The 12,525-nt window shown below is 65.3% G+C and overlaps 2 protein-coding genes across 9 annotated transcripts; one reads left to right on the top strand and one right to left on the bottom strand.

The window, feature by feature from the left end:
* Positions 1-347: 347 nt before the first annotated feature.
* On the top strand, positions 348-9,805 carry TRAF3IP3 (TRAF3 interacting protein 3). 7 transcript variants are annotated; one of them, XM_060178320.1, is made up of 5 exons: positions 348-513; positions 1,198-1,326; positions 1,697-1,834; positions 4,205-4,342; positions 5,175-5,908. In XM_060178320.1, exons 2-5 carry the CDS (start codon positions 1,237-1,239, stop codon positions 5,496-5,498), a joined length of 690 nt encoding a protein of 229 aa, XP_060034303.1. In that variant the 5' UTR covers positions 348-513; positions 1,198-1,236; the 3' UTR covers positions 5,499-5,908. The 7 variants fall into 7 exon arrangements, with proteins under 7 accessions (XP_060034303.1, XP_060034304.1, XP_060034301.1 ...); XM_060178318.1 differs by lacking the exon at positions 348-513 and having other exon boundaries at positions 527-1,326; positions 5,175-5,909; XM_060178323.1 differs by lacking the exon at positions 348-513 and having other exon boundaries at positions 539-1,326; positions 4,302-4,342; positions 5,175-5,398.
* Positions 6,024-9,513, bottom strand: C19H1orf74 (chromosome 19 C1orf74 homolog). 2 transcript variants are annotated; one of them, XM_016191721.2, is made up of 2 exons: positions 9,498-9,513; positions 6,024-7,975 (listed from the first exon to the last, which is right to left on the bottom strand). In XM_016191721.2, coding segments are annotated over exons 1-2 (816 nt in total). In that variant the 5' UTR covers positions 9,499-9,513; the 3' UTR covers positions 6,024-7,160. The 2 variants fall into 2 exon arrangements, with proteins under 2 accessions (XP_016047207.1, XP_060034308.1); XM_060178325.1 differs by lacking the exon at positions 9,498-9,513 and adding an exon at positions 8,272-8,336 and having other exon boundaries at positions 6,024-7,929.
* Positions 9,806-12,525: the final 2,720 nt, after the last annotated feature.

Consider the following 12,525-nt stretch of genomic DNA (forward strand, 5'->3'; position numbering starts at 1 on the left):
AGGGAGAGGGAGAGGAGAGGGAGAGGGAGAGGAGAGGGAGAGGGAGAGGGAGAGGAGAGGAGAGGAGAGGGAGAGGGAGAGGGAGAGGGAGAGGGAGAGGAGAGGGAGAGGGAGAGGGAGAGGAGAGGGAGAGGGAGAGGAGAGGGAGAGGGAGAGGGAGAGGGAGAGGGAGAGGGAGAGGGAGAGGGAGAGGGAGAGGGAGAGGGAGAGGGAGAGGGAGAGGGAGAGGGAGAGGGAGAGGGAGAGGGAGAGGGAGAGGGAGAGGGAGAGGGAGAGGAGAGGGAGAGGGAGAGGGAGAGGAGAGGGAGAGGGAGAGGCAGAGGAGAGGGAGAGGGAGAGGCAGAGGGAGAGGGAGAGGGACAGCGCGACCCCTCTGCTGGGAGCTCTGCTCTTTGCACTGGAGGCTGCAGCCAAGCTCACTGACTGTCCTGTCTGTCCCAGGGCCAGTTCAATGAGGAAAAACTGAAGGACAAACTGAGGTCCTTGGAAAACCAGCTCTTCACCTGCACCCAGGTGAGCCTCCCCCCAGGGGTCCTGAGGACCTAAGGCCCACGCCCACGCCCACGGACGCCAGACCCAGAGGATCTTCCACACTGAGCCCTGAGTGGGGCCTGGGGGGACCTGGAGCAGCAGGCAGGGAGGCAGGTGCCGCTCCCCAGGCCTCCTCTGAACCTGAAGGCCGGAGGTGTCCGCAAGTGCATTGATTTGAAAACATTAGTTAGGTTTTCTGAGGACAGCAAATCCCCAAGGATACAAAGACCACAAAACCAAAACAATAACAAAAATACCCCAGGCTCTTTGCCCAAGAATTTACAAATGGCTCAGCCAGTGGAGGGGTGGGCGGAGAGGAGCCCAGCAGGGGCCCTGTGGAGCCTCCACAGCCTGGGTGGGGGAGACAGGTGAGCTGCTGAAGGGTGGGGTCTGCCAGCAGGCAGCCCGGAGGGAGCGGACAGAGCCTGAGAATCAGAGGCAGGACAGTGAAGGTGCCGGGGGTTCAAGTCCGGGCCTTTGGTGGGCAAGGCCTGTGCCCCCACGTGCTCATCTATGTCCCGGGCCCCACCCACTTGTCCGGCTGGCCCCCCTCCGGAAGGGCCCGAACTCTCCAGGGACCCCAGCTCAGAGCCTGGCGCCCTGCTGGGCACAGAGGGCGGGCAGCGGCGCACCCGGTCAAGCGCCCAGTGCTCTGCCCGACCACAGAGGCAAGCTCCCTGGGGGGTGAAGAAGGCGCTGCTGCAGATGGAGGCCGAGAGGAGCAGCCTGGAGCAGAAGGCCAAGGAGTCCCTACAGAGGGCGCTGCAGGAGAGGCTGCAGCTACAGAGCACACAGGTGGGCTGGGGGGACGGGCAGGGGCGGTGGGCAGGGACGGCGGGCAGGGGCGGCGGGCAGGAGGGACGGCGGGCAGGAGGGACAGCAGGGACGGCGGGCAGGGACAGCGGGCAGGAGGGACAGCAGGGACGGCGGGCAGGGACGGCGGGCAGGGGGGACAGCAGGGACGGCGGGCAGGGATGGCAGGCAGGGGGGACAGCAGGGACGGCGGGCAGGGGCGGCGGGCAGGGGCAGGGGTGGGGGCGTCTTGGGCAGTGGAGAGGGTTGGGCAGGGTTGGCGGGGGGTCTGGGGGCACCTGGCAGGTGGCAGAGGGGGCGAGTGCCGGGGGCAGAAGGGTGGTGGAGCACCAGGGCGCCTCTGTGCCCCCAGCGCTCCCTGGCCCTGGCTGAGCAGAAGTGTGAGGAGTGGAAGTGCCAGTGCGAGGCCCTGAAGGAAGACTGCAGCAGCCTGGGGGCGCGGTGCCAGGAGCTGGAGAGCCGGCTGCACATGCTGCAGTCCAAGCTGCAGGTACCTGTGGGGGCGGGGGGACGGGGCAGGGGGCTGGGGGCAGTACCAGGAGCTGGACTGGGGGACGGGGCAGGGGGCTGGGGGCAGTACCAGGAGCTGGACTGGGGGACGGGGCAGGGGGCTGGGGGCAGTACCAGGAGCTGGACTGGGGGACGGGGCAGGGGGCTGGGGCAGTACCAGGAGCTGGACTGGGGGATGGGGCAGGGGACTGGGGGCAGTACCAGGAGCTGGACTGGGGGACGGGGCAGGGGGCTGGGGGCCAGTACCAGGAGCTGGACTGGGGGACGGGGCAGGGGGCTAGGGCCAGTACCAGGAGCTGGACTGGGGGCGCAGGGTCTGGGGGCCAGTCCCAGGAGCTGGACTGGGGGTGCAGGGGGATGGGGCCAGTACCAGGAGCTGGACTGGGGGACGGGGCAGGGGGCTGGGGCCAGTACCAGGAGCTGGACTGGGGGCGCAGGGTCTGGGGGCCAGTCCCAGGAGCTGGACTGGGGGTGCAGGGGGATGGGGCCAGTACCAGGAGCTGGACTGGGGGACGGGGCAGGGGGCTGGGGGCCAGTCCCAGGAGCTGGACTGGGGGCGCAGGGACTGGGGCCAGTACCAGGAGCTGGACTGGGGGCGCAGGGTCTGGGGCCAGTCCCAGGAGCTGGACTGGGGGCGCAGGGTCTGGGGGCCAGTCCCAGGAGCTGGACTGGGGGTTCAGGGGGCTGGTGGCCAGTACCAGGGGCTGGACTGGGGAGACTGGGGGGTGCAGGGGACAGGGGGCCAGTACCAGGAGCTGGACAGGGGGGACTGGGGTGCAGGGGGCTGGGGGTCAGCTGTGCCTGCTGCAGTCCAAGCTGCAGTTGCCCGCAGGGGGCTGTGGGGGGCGTCAGAGGCAGCTGGGGCCACCTTCCAGCTTGTACCCACTGCCCACTCCAGACGCCCCTCTGGACTCTGAAGTCTGGCTGCAGGTGCCACAGCTGAGGGGCAGGGGGACACCGGGGCACACCCTCGCTGGCGACACACCCTACTGCACCGTGCCCCACGGCACCTACACAGGCACTCGCCAGGGCTGAGCGCCCCCACACCCTGCCGGCTGTGACCTCTGGGGTCATCGCTGCCTGTGAGCTCGGCTGTAAAGTGCAGAGAGGCCTCAAAGGCCCTACACGCTGCTCTGCTCGCTGGCTGGGCTGGGCACTCAGAGGGGAGTGTGCCCTCTCAGGAGGGGTCTCAGAGGCCCTGGGGAGAAAAGCAGGCCCGGCTGCACCTCCTTCACAGGGAATGAGCAGCTCCTAAGACGGGGGCCTGGGGCACTGTTCATGAGCTCCTGGAAGGACAGAGGCCAAGCACGCCTTTGTCATAAGCATGAAGGACAGACAGACAGACAGACAGACAGGATCAACAAATATCTGTCCCCACTGGGGAGAGACAGACACAGGCTGGGGGGTGTGGATCCACTTGCCAACACCGATGCCCAGTGGAGAAGCAGTGACAGAAGCCAGACCTCCCACCTTCTGCTCCCCATAAAGAATTTGGGTCCAGACTCCCAGAGGGGAGAAATGTCAGAGGGAAGATGCCCAGAGGGCTCTGAGCCCCAACTCCATCAGGACCCGGAGAGAGCAGAGGAAAAGGGAGGGGCATTTGGATGTAGTGACAGGTGTGTGTGATTTGGAAAGGAAGAGAGACGGGGCCTTAACAAGTGGGCAGACCTGGGGAGCTATCGAGGGAGGGGTGGGACACGAGCTCTGGGGCAGGCACTGTGTGGATATGTAACCCTCCTATAGTCTTGTCAATATTCCCATTGTATACGTAAAATTTGTGCAGGGCAAATAATACAAACATATACAGATAGCTGCAGAAATAAGCGGACCCATGTGCAACTTGGGAGAAATGCTGCAGCTCCCAGAGGAGGGACCGAGGGACCCAGAAGGCCGGCAGACTGGAGGTGGCAACAGCGTGGAGTTGTGCCCCTCACCTTGTAGTTTTGTAAATCAAATTAAATCACTAACTTAAAAAAAGAAAGAAACAGAACACAGAAAGAGCAGGGCAGAAGGAGGGGCGTTTAGAGAAAGACCTTCATCAGTCTCAGCTCCCCCCAGGGCGCCCACAGCCGGGACCTGCAGCTGCGCCAGGCGCTGCGTCTCCCAGAGGGGGCGCACCTCGAGCTGCAGGCCGAGACCCCGCGGCTGCGGGGGGACGGGGGGCCCGGTGGGGACCCCAGAGCGGGCAGGGGTGCGTCCCCATCCCCTCAATCGCAGCTGCTCAGGGCAGGGAGCCAGGCGGGCTCCTCTGCTGGGGTCCTGATGAGGGGACAGGAGGAGAGCAGCCTCGCCCCTTAGCTCAGCCCTCGCTCCCGCGCCCAAGCCGCCCAAGCCGCCCAAGCCGCCCAAGCCTGCGGCAGGGAGCAGCTCCAGACGTCTGCGCGCTGAGGGCCGCTGGCTGGGCACCTGGCCGTCCCCTCACACCATTTCCCTCCCTTTCAGAGCAGCTGAAGGGGGCGGAGGAGGAACGGGCGGCAGCACCTGCAGAGTAAGTGGCTTTTCTTTCTCTTTCGTTTCAACTTTCCTCCTATTTGATTGAATAGGACAGAGAGAAGTTGATAGAGGAGAGGAAGACAGAGAGGGGGAGAGAAAGACAGACACACCTGCGGGCTGTTTCACTGCTTGTGAAGCGTCCCCCCGCAGGTGGGGAGCGGGGGCTCGCACCCGGAGCCTTGTGCGTGGTGACATGCGCCACCGCCCAGCCCCAGTAAACACCCTCTGCGGGCTCTGAATGGGGGGGCCTGCCCCAAGGCCCCGAGCCGGAGCTGGGCGCCGCCCGGCAGACTCCCGCCAGCTGCAGGCTGGTCGCGGTGCTCCCTACCGGAGCCGGTTCGGGGCAGGGCACACAGTCCGGGCGTGTTCTTGCTCGGCACCCACCGGGAACGCTGGGAGGATGGCGCCCACCACAGAAGCCCCGGTGTGTCGTGGCCACGGGCTGGGCCGGGGAGGACCTGGGAAGCCAGACAGAGCTGAGCTCGGCCCTGCACGGCCGACCTCTGGGGTCCCGCGGGTGCTGGGTGCACTGGGCTGGGGAGCCCTGCCCGCTGGCACCGGCAGTGAGTGAGACTAGGCGGAGAAATGGGATCGCGGCTGCCGCTCCGCTCGGGCTCTGGGGTGAAAACTGGCAGGGCCGGAGGCACCACGAGGTGCGGGCAGGGCACGCCGGTGCTTCCCTCCACATCTGCTCTCTGCGCCTTTCTCTGCAGTGTCTCCCTTCTGTGAGGGTGCCTTCTGGGAGGGCACGTCACCACGAGGCTTGGGCTGTTCCGGAAAGGGCTCCTCGGGCTGACCTGAAGCAGACAGGCCTCCTTTCCCCGCAGGTCTGCCTCGGATGCCGTCCTTCCGGCCGCTGGAGCAGAACAGACGGCTGGCGGAGAAAGGTAGCCCACTTACCCCCGAGCCCGTCCTGCCCGTCGGGGCGAGAGGGCTGGGCCCGAGAGCACCTCACTAGGCAGCCTCCCACATGGGGCAAAGAAACCGGAGGACCCCCACGCCCTCTGCAAGCGGTCCGTGTGGAAAGCTTCAATAAACGGACTGAACTCGTCTCCACGTCCATGCGCACACAACGTCCATGCGCACACACCCGTCTTCTGGGCCCCCGACCCCAGTGGACCCGAGGCCGGGCTGCTGCCAAGGCTGCCTAAGACTTGCCCTCGCCCGTGTGCCAGGCTCCTCTGGTCACCATCGCGGGCACACGAGGCAGCCCGCGAGAAAGGAAGGTGCCGGGTGGCGGTCAGGGACGCGGCTGAGGCAGGTCGGACCTCTGGCTCCTGCCCCGGGTCTTGGCCCGGAGTGGCCTGCAGGAGGCCAACGCCGCTTCAGCCGGAGCCCCGGCTCATCTGGAGTCTGCCATCCGAGACTCCGGGCGACGGCCAGGAAGGGAAGAGGCTGCTCTCGGGGCCAAGCGCCGCTGCGGCCGGGCCCATCTGGGTCCCCACGGGGCTCCCTGGACACCAGAGCTCCACCCAGGCGGTCGTGGGGGGACGGGTCCGTCCCCTCCGCCCCAGCAGTCCTCCCGGAAACACCAGGCTCCCAGCTGCCTCGGCGCGCTGGGCTCCCCCCTCGGTGAATAACGACCGAGCTCCACACTCCGGACTTTTTTCTGCCTCCAGGGTCATCGCTGGGCTCAGTGCCGCCGGCACTAGGAATCCACTGATCCTGGAGGCCGGTTTACTTTCTTTTTTCTTCCTATTTTATTCAATAAGACAGAGAGAAGTTGAGAGCGAGAGCGAGCTGCAGACCTGCCTCACCACTTGTGAGCATCCCCCCTGAAAGTGGGGAGCAGGGCTTGAACCCAGATCCTCGCGCTCAGCACTACGTGAGCTTCACTGGGTGCGCCCCCCCTCTCCCCCCCAAGGCCTTGTGCAGAGCGTCCGCACGGCGCCGGGGAAGCGGCCAAGACCAGGGAGCACTTGGGTCTCTCAAGTGTAACCCGCCTCACGACACACCGGACACCTGGACGGCACGTGAGGGGCCGGGAGGCAGGGCCCATAGTCGGAGGGAGGTGCCAGCTGGAGGTCCCTCGGCAGCAGGGCAGCGGTGACCCAGGCGCGCGGAGCTGGCCGGCCTCGGGGACGAGCGCCTCTCGTGCCTGCACTGCCGGGCGGAGCTCAGCCGGGGCTACCGGCCGCCTGACAGTGAGCGCCCTTCCCGGCCGGCGGGGGACTCTTCCTCCTCCCGAAGGGAGGGGCGCCGTGGGCTGCAATGTGAGCCTGGTGTGAGCCCCGCCTTCGCGGCCCACCTTGGGCACGGGCACGGGCAGGGGCAGCCCGCGGGGCAGACAGGTGCAGGCTTCCCCTCCGGCCCTGAGAGCCTGGTCCTTGCGGGGGCCGAAGAGGAACGGGGCGTCGTCTCCATCACGGGGACAGCTGGCTGCCGAGCGGGGTCTGCGAGCAGAGTCCCGAGTCCCAGGCCCGGCCGAGCAGCCTCCGCCCCGCCTGCTCTCCTGCTAACAGAAAGGCTTCTCCCTGCCTCCCGTCCCGTCCCTTCTCCGCCGGCAGAGGTCCTGGCCGGCAGGGAAGCCGGGAGCGCTGAGGCAGCGGCCGGGGACAGCATGCACGAGGCCGGCCGCCGTTTCCCGCCTCCTATAAAGCAAGTGTCCACCCGACTCGTCCGTCTGTGCGGGCTGATTCCTGGGCGCACGTCGCAGGGTTGTTCCGGGCGGAGGTGCGGAGACCTGGGGGCCGTGCACCCACCAGCCCGTTCTCTTCCACGCCAACGCCACGAGGCCTCCCGGGACGGGCACGACAGACAGACAGCCGACGACGCCCGGGTGGTGCGAGGACGCGCCCCACAGGGAGCAGCCGTCACAGGGCCACGGCCGGAAGCGTGACCACCTCAGAGGTGATGCTGAGGTCGCCGAAGTCACTCTGGGTCCGCCACCGCGTGCGGAGGTCCGCCTCCCAGCTGTCCAGGACGCCCCGCACGGCGGGCAGCAAGCTCTCGGGGACGCTGAAGGAGCAGAGCAGGACGGGGGGCCGAGCGGGCAGCCAGGGGGCGTGGACGGCGAACACCCGCAGCGGAGTCAGCGCCAGGCAGTTGTCGGCCCGCGGGCCGGGGCGGAAGGTGTAGGGGGCCGGGTAGCCCAGCAGGATGCCGAACAGCGTGCAGAGGTTCCAGTCGGCGGGCGGGAGGCTGCTGCAGGTCACCGCGGGCTCGGGGGCCGGGGCTCTGGGCAGCGCCCGCAGGTGCAGGGCCAGCGCGGCCACCAGCGCCGCCAGCTCGGGCCTCCGCGGGGAGCAGAGCTCGGGCCTCGAGCCCGACACGTCCACGAAGGCCACGGCGCCGGCCAGCACGTGCCGCAGGTGGCGGCGGGCGCGCTCGGGACTGAGGACCAGGCTGTGCTCGCCCACCGCCAGGACGTGCAGGCCAGCCGGCAGCAGGCCCAGGCCGTGCAGCTCCAGCAGGAAGCTCCGCAGCGCCCCGGGGCCCGCGTGGCCGAGGTCGTAGAGCAGAGCGGGCTTCAGGCCTCGGGCCACCGCCAGCACCTCGGCGGCCAGCTGCAGGCAGGTGGCGTGGCGCGGGCTCCTCCCTGAGCCCAGGGTGCGCCGGGCAGCCGCCACCAGCAGCGCGGGGCTGGGTGTCACCGTGGGAGTCGCCATGGGTATTGCCATAGGTGTCACTGTGGGTGTCAACACGTCACTGTGAGTCTTCATGGGTGTCGCCTCGGGAGTCGCCATGGGTGTCGCTGTGGGTGTCAACGTGGGTGTCGCCGTGGGTGTCGCCGTGGGTGTCAACGTGGGTGCTGCCGTGGGTGTCAATGTGGGTGTCACCGTGGGTATAAACGTGGGTGTCAACGTGGGTGTAAATGTGAGTGTAAACGTGGGTGTCAACGTGGGTGTCGCTGTGGGTGTCACCGTGGGTGTCACTGTGGGTGTCACTGTGGGTGTCAATGTGGGTGTCGCCGTGGGTGTCAACGTGGGTGTTTCCGTGGGTGTCGCCGTGGGTGTCAACATGGATGTCAACATGGGTGTCACCGTGGGTGTCAACGTGGGTGTCAATGTGGGTGTCAACGTGGGTGTCGCCGTGGGTGTCACCGTGGGTGTCAACGTGGGTGTCAATGTGGGTGTCGCCGTGGGTGTCACTGTGGGTGTCACCGTTGGTGTCACTGTGGGTGTCGCCGTGGGTGTCACCGTGGGTGTCAACGTGGGTGTCAATGTGGGTGTCGCCGTGGGTGTCACTGTGGGTGTCACCGTTGGTGTCACTGTGGGTGTCGCCGTGGGTGTCAATGGGGGTGTCACCGTGGGTGTCAACGTGGGTGTCGCCGTGGGTGTCACTGTGGGTGTCACCGTTGGTGTCACTGTGGGTGTCGCCGTGGGTGTCACCGTGGGTGTCAACGTGGGTGTCAATGTGGGTGTCGCCGTGGGTGTCACTGTGGGTGTCACCGTTGGTGTCACTGTGGGTGTCGCCGTGGGTGTCAATGTGGGTGTCACCGTGGGTGTCAACGTGGGTGTCGCCGTGGGTGTCACTGTGGGTGTCAACGTGGGTGTCGCCGTGGGTGTCACTGTGGGTGTCGCCGTGGGTGTCGCCGTGGGTGTCACTGTGGGTGTCGCCGTGGGTGTCACTGTGGGTGTCGCCGTGGGTGTCAATGTGGGTGTCACCGTGGGTGTCAACGTGGGTGTCAACGTGGGTGTCGCCGTGGGTGTCACCGTGGGTGTCAACGTGGGTGTCAATGTGGGTGTCACCGTGGGTGTCAACATGGGCGTCGCCGTGGGTGTCAACATGGGCGTCGCCGTCGGTGTCAACATGGGCGTCGCCGTGGGTGTCAACATGGGCGTCGCCGTGGGTGTCAACATGGGCGTCGCCGTGGGTGTCAACGTGGGTGTCACCGTGGGTGTCAACGTGGGTGTCACCGTGGGTGTCAACATGGGCGTCGCCGTGGGTGTCAACGTGGGTGTCACCGTGGGTGTCAACATGGGCGTCGCCGCGGGAGAGGCCGCGGGTGTCCCGGGGCTGAGGATGCGCAGACGGCCAGTCGCCGGGGCCACAGCGCGAGCCGCCCGCACCCCGCTTCCTCCGGCGGGGCCGCCTGTGCCGCAGCCCCGGGCCCAGCGCAGGAAGCCCCGGGGTCGCGGTGCCCGAGCCGCTTCCCGCCGAGCCCCGCCTCCCCCGCCCCCAACCACCAAGAAAACTCTCGCACTCACTCAGCCACTTCCGCCGCAGATCGCGAACTCGGGAACCCCTTCCGGGTCTGGCCAGTCCGCTTCCGGGAAAAGAGCCGGTCTCCAGGCTACGCCGCGACACCGGAAGCCGCCCACGGTCGCGCGTCTACGAGTCCCGCTACTGCGCATGCCCGCCGCCTAGTGGCGTCATCCGACCGCCTTCCTTGCACCAGGAACACCGAACGGAAGTCCCCACGGCGCACCGGAAGTACATCACCGCAGAGCGCAGGCCCGCCTTCTGCGTATTGCAGGGGAAAGCGGAAGTGCGGGAGGGGCGGGGCCTGGGCGGGGAGGCGGGGCCTGGACCGGGGAGGCGGAGCTTGGGAGAGGCGGAAGTGAGCGGAGGAGCGTAGCGTTGCGGCGGAAGTGGCCCCGGGACGGAAGACCTGGGCTCGGAATGGGCACGGCGCCGCGCCGCCCGCAGGGGCCCCAGCCTCCCGCCGCTCTGTTGCCACCGCGACGACTCGGCTCCCAGAGCCCCGCTCAGCGCTGGCTCCCGGCGGCGCTGGGGTTTGAGCCGGGGACGTCGGGCCGCGGCGGGAGCGGCGGAGTAAACAGGCCGAGCGAGCACCGGCCCTCGGACGCGGGGTCCTGCGTGTGGTCCTGGCGCTGCGCGGCCAGACGAGGCGCAAGGACGCGGGTTCGAGCCCCCGGCTCCCCGCCTGCAGGGGCGTCGCCTCCCAGGCGGTGACGCAGGTCTGCAGGTGTCTGTCTGTCTCTCCCCCTCTCTGTCTTCCCCTCCTCCCTCCATGTCTCTCTGTCCTAGCCAACAACGACGACATCAATAACAACAACAATCATAGCTACAACAACAATAAAAAGCAAGGGCAACAAAAGGGAATAAATAAATATTTTTAAAAAAGAATGAAAATAAAGTACCTTTCACAGGCGGTGACGCAGGTCTGCAGGTGTCTGTCTGTCTCTCCCCCTCTCTGTCTTCCCCTCCTCTCTGCATGTCTCTCTGTCCTGTCCAACAACAACGACATCAGTAACAACGATAATAATAACCACAACAATGGTGAAACAACCAGGGTAACAAAAAAGGAAAAGAAAAAATAGCCTCCAGGAGCAGTGGATTCGCCGAGCCCCGGCAGTAACCCTGGAGGCAATAAAATAAAGTCCTCACCAAAAGAAAGGAAGAATATATTGTTAAAAAGAAGAGGAAAGGGTGTGGTAGACAGCATCATGGTTCTGCAAACAGACTCTCATGCCTGAGGCTCCATCAAGTCCCAGGTTCAACCCCCCCCCCCACCATAACAGACAGACTGTGACCCACACAGTCCACGACGGCCACCTCTCCAGATTCAAAGGAGGTCTCGAAACTCGACATCAGGCCCAACCTGACGCCGTCGACTGGCTACGGACCAAGGGCAAACGCTAGAAGGAGAACCATAAGCCAGAGCTGAGCATCAATAATAAAAACTACAATAAAGCAAGGGCAACAAAAGGGAATAAATATTTTTTAAAAAGAGGAGGGGCCGGCTGGTGGCGCACCTGGTTAAGTGCACTCACATAGCAGGGCGCAAGGAACCCAGGGGTTCAAGCCCCTGGTCCCCACCTGCAGGGGGAAAGCTTCACAGGTGGTGAAGCAGGGCTGCGGGTGTCTCTGTCTCTCTCCCTGTCTCCCTCTTGCCTCTTGATTTCTGACTGTCTCTATCCAATAAATAAAGATAAATTTAAAAAATTAAAAGTAGAAATAGCAGGTGGCAGGGATGAGGTGGGAAGTGCCCTGGGGAGCAGGGAGGGGGCCCTGGTGGAAGGGGATCCCACTGCCTTGCCCACTGCTCGGATCTGGTCCCCAAGCTGAAGCCAGAGAGAGGCAGACCCGGCCAGAGCACCCGTGGGGAGTCGGGGTGCAGGCTGGCCCAAGAGGCGGCACCTCTGCGGGTGGGCCTCTCCCACGGGTGCTGCGAACCCCAGCCGGCTCTGGCCCTGACTCCAGGCGGAGGGGAGGGGCTGGCCCCACAGGTGTGTCCCTCTCCCAGGTGTGCAGGGCCCCAAGGTTCCAAAACCCACAGGCTGCCGGCAGGGCTCACGGGAAACGGGCAGGCGCCAAGTCAGGACGTCGGGAACAAGGTCTCACTTCACCGAAGGGCCGACACCATTTCCCGTGCCACAGCCTCGCCGTGAAAGACCAGATCGCGGGACCCTCCTACCCGAGTCTGCCACTCGCGGGCACCTGGAGCTGTCGCGGCTCCCCACCGGCAGGGGAGTCGCTTCCCAGGTGGTGAAGCAGGTCTGCAGGTGTCTGTCTTTCTCTCCCCCTCTCTGTCTTCCCTTCCTCTCCATTTTTCTCTGTCCTATCCAACAACAATGACGACATCAATAACAACAGCAGTAACAACTACAACAACAAAACAACAAGAGCAACAAAAGGGGATAAATAAATAAATATTAAAAGAAAGAAAGAAAGAAAATCAAGTGTGTAGTCAAGCCAGACACAGACGCTGAGCAAGTCGGCGCTGAGGCCGGCGAGGGTCACCTTTTGGGAAAAGAAGAATCAAGAGTTCGCTTCTGAGTCAACGAGAAGCACAGTTGGCGGCCGTCTTCCCTCCTCCCAGCTCAGCTCAGGGCTTCCTCCTGCTGTCGCTCACATGGGCAGTGGCCTGAGCATCTGCCCTCCTGCCCCAGACGAGGGTTGCTGACAGCCCGGACGAGGTGGACTCTATAAACAGCTGGCTGCTGTGAGTGACTGGGAAGGTGGTCACTGTGTACAGGACCACGGTGCCAGGACCCAGTCTGCCAGCCGGATACACTCGGCTGCCTGCAGTGAAGCCTTGGGGGCCGTCTCTCTCCCTGAGGATTCGATAAGAAAGTGAGGTGCTATAGCAGCACGCAGCAGCCAGAACCCTAGCTAGGTAGGTGGCACCTGCCCAGAGGGAATGCCGCCTTCCCAGCTCACCTGGACAGGCCTTTTATCTCACGTGAAGGAGAGAGACTAGCTCACTACTCAGCTCTGGCTGATGGTGGTGTCAGGTCAGGGATCGAACCTGGCACCTTGGAGCCTTCT

The sequence above is a fragment of the Erinaceus europaeus genome, chromosome 19 (assembly GCF_950295315.1).
Source record: "Erinaceus europaeus chromosome 19, mEriEur2.1, whole genome shotgun sequence".
In the NCBI taxonomy this organism is placed as follows: Eukaryota; Metazoa; Chordata; class Mammalia; order Eulipotyphla; family Erinaceidae; genus Erinaceus; species Erinaceus europaeus.

Coding starts and splice junctions, on each gene's coding strand:
- TRAF3IP3 (XM_060178318.1), top strand. CDS start 1,045: ATGTCCCGGGCCCCACCCACTTGTCCGGCTGGCCCCCCTCCGGAAGGG. Junction 1,835..4,204: donor TGCTGCAGTCCAAGCTGCAG/GTACCTGTGGGG, acceptor AAGCCGCCCAAG/CCTGCGGCAGGGAGCAGCTC. Junction 4,343..5,174: donor CGGGCGGCAGCACCTGCAGA/GTAAGTGGCTTT, acceptor CTTTCCCCGCAG/GTCTGCCTCGGATGCCGTCC.
- C19H1orf74 (XM_060178325.1), bottom strand. CDS start 8,321: ATGTTGACATCCATGTTGACACCCACGGCGACACCCACGGAAACACCC. Junction 7,930..8,271: donor ACACCCACGGAAACACCCAC/GTTGACACCCAC, acceptor GGTGACACCCAG/CCCCGCGCTGCTGGTGGCGG.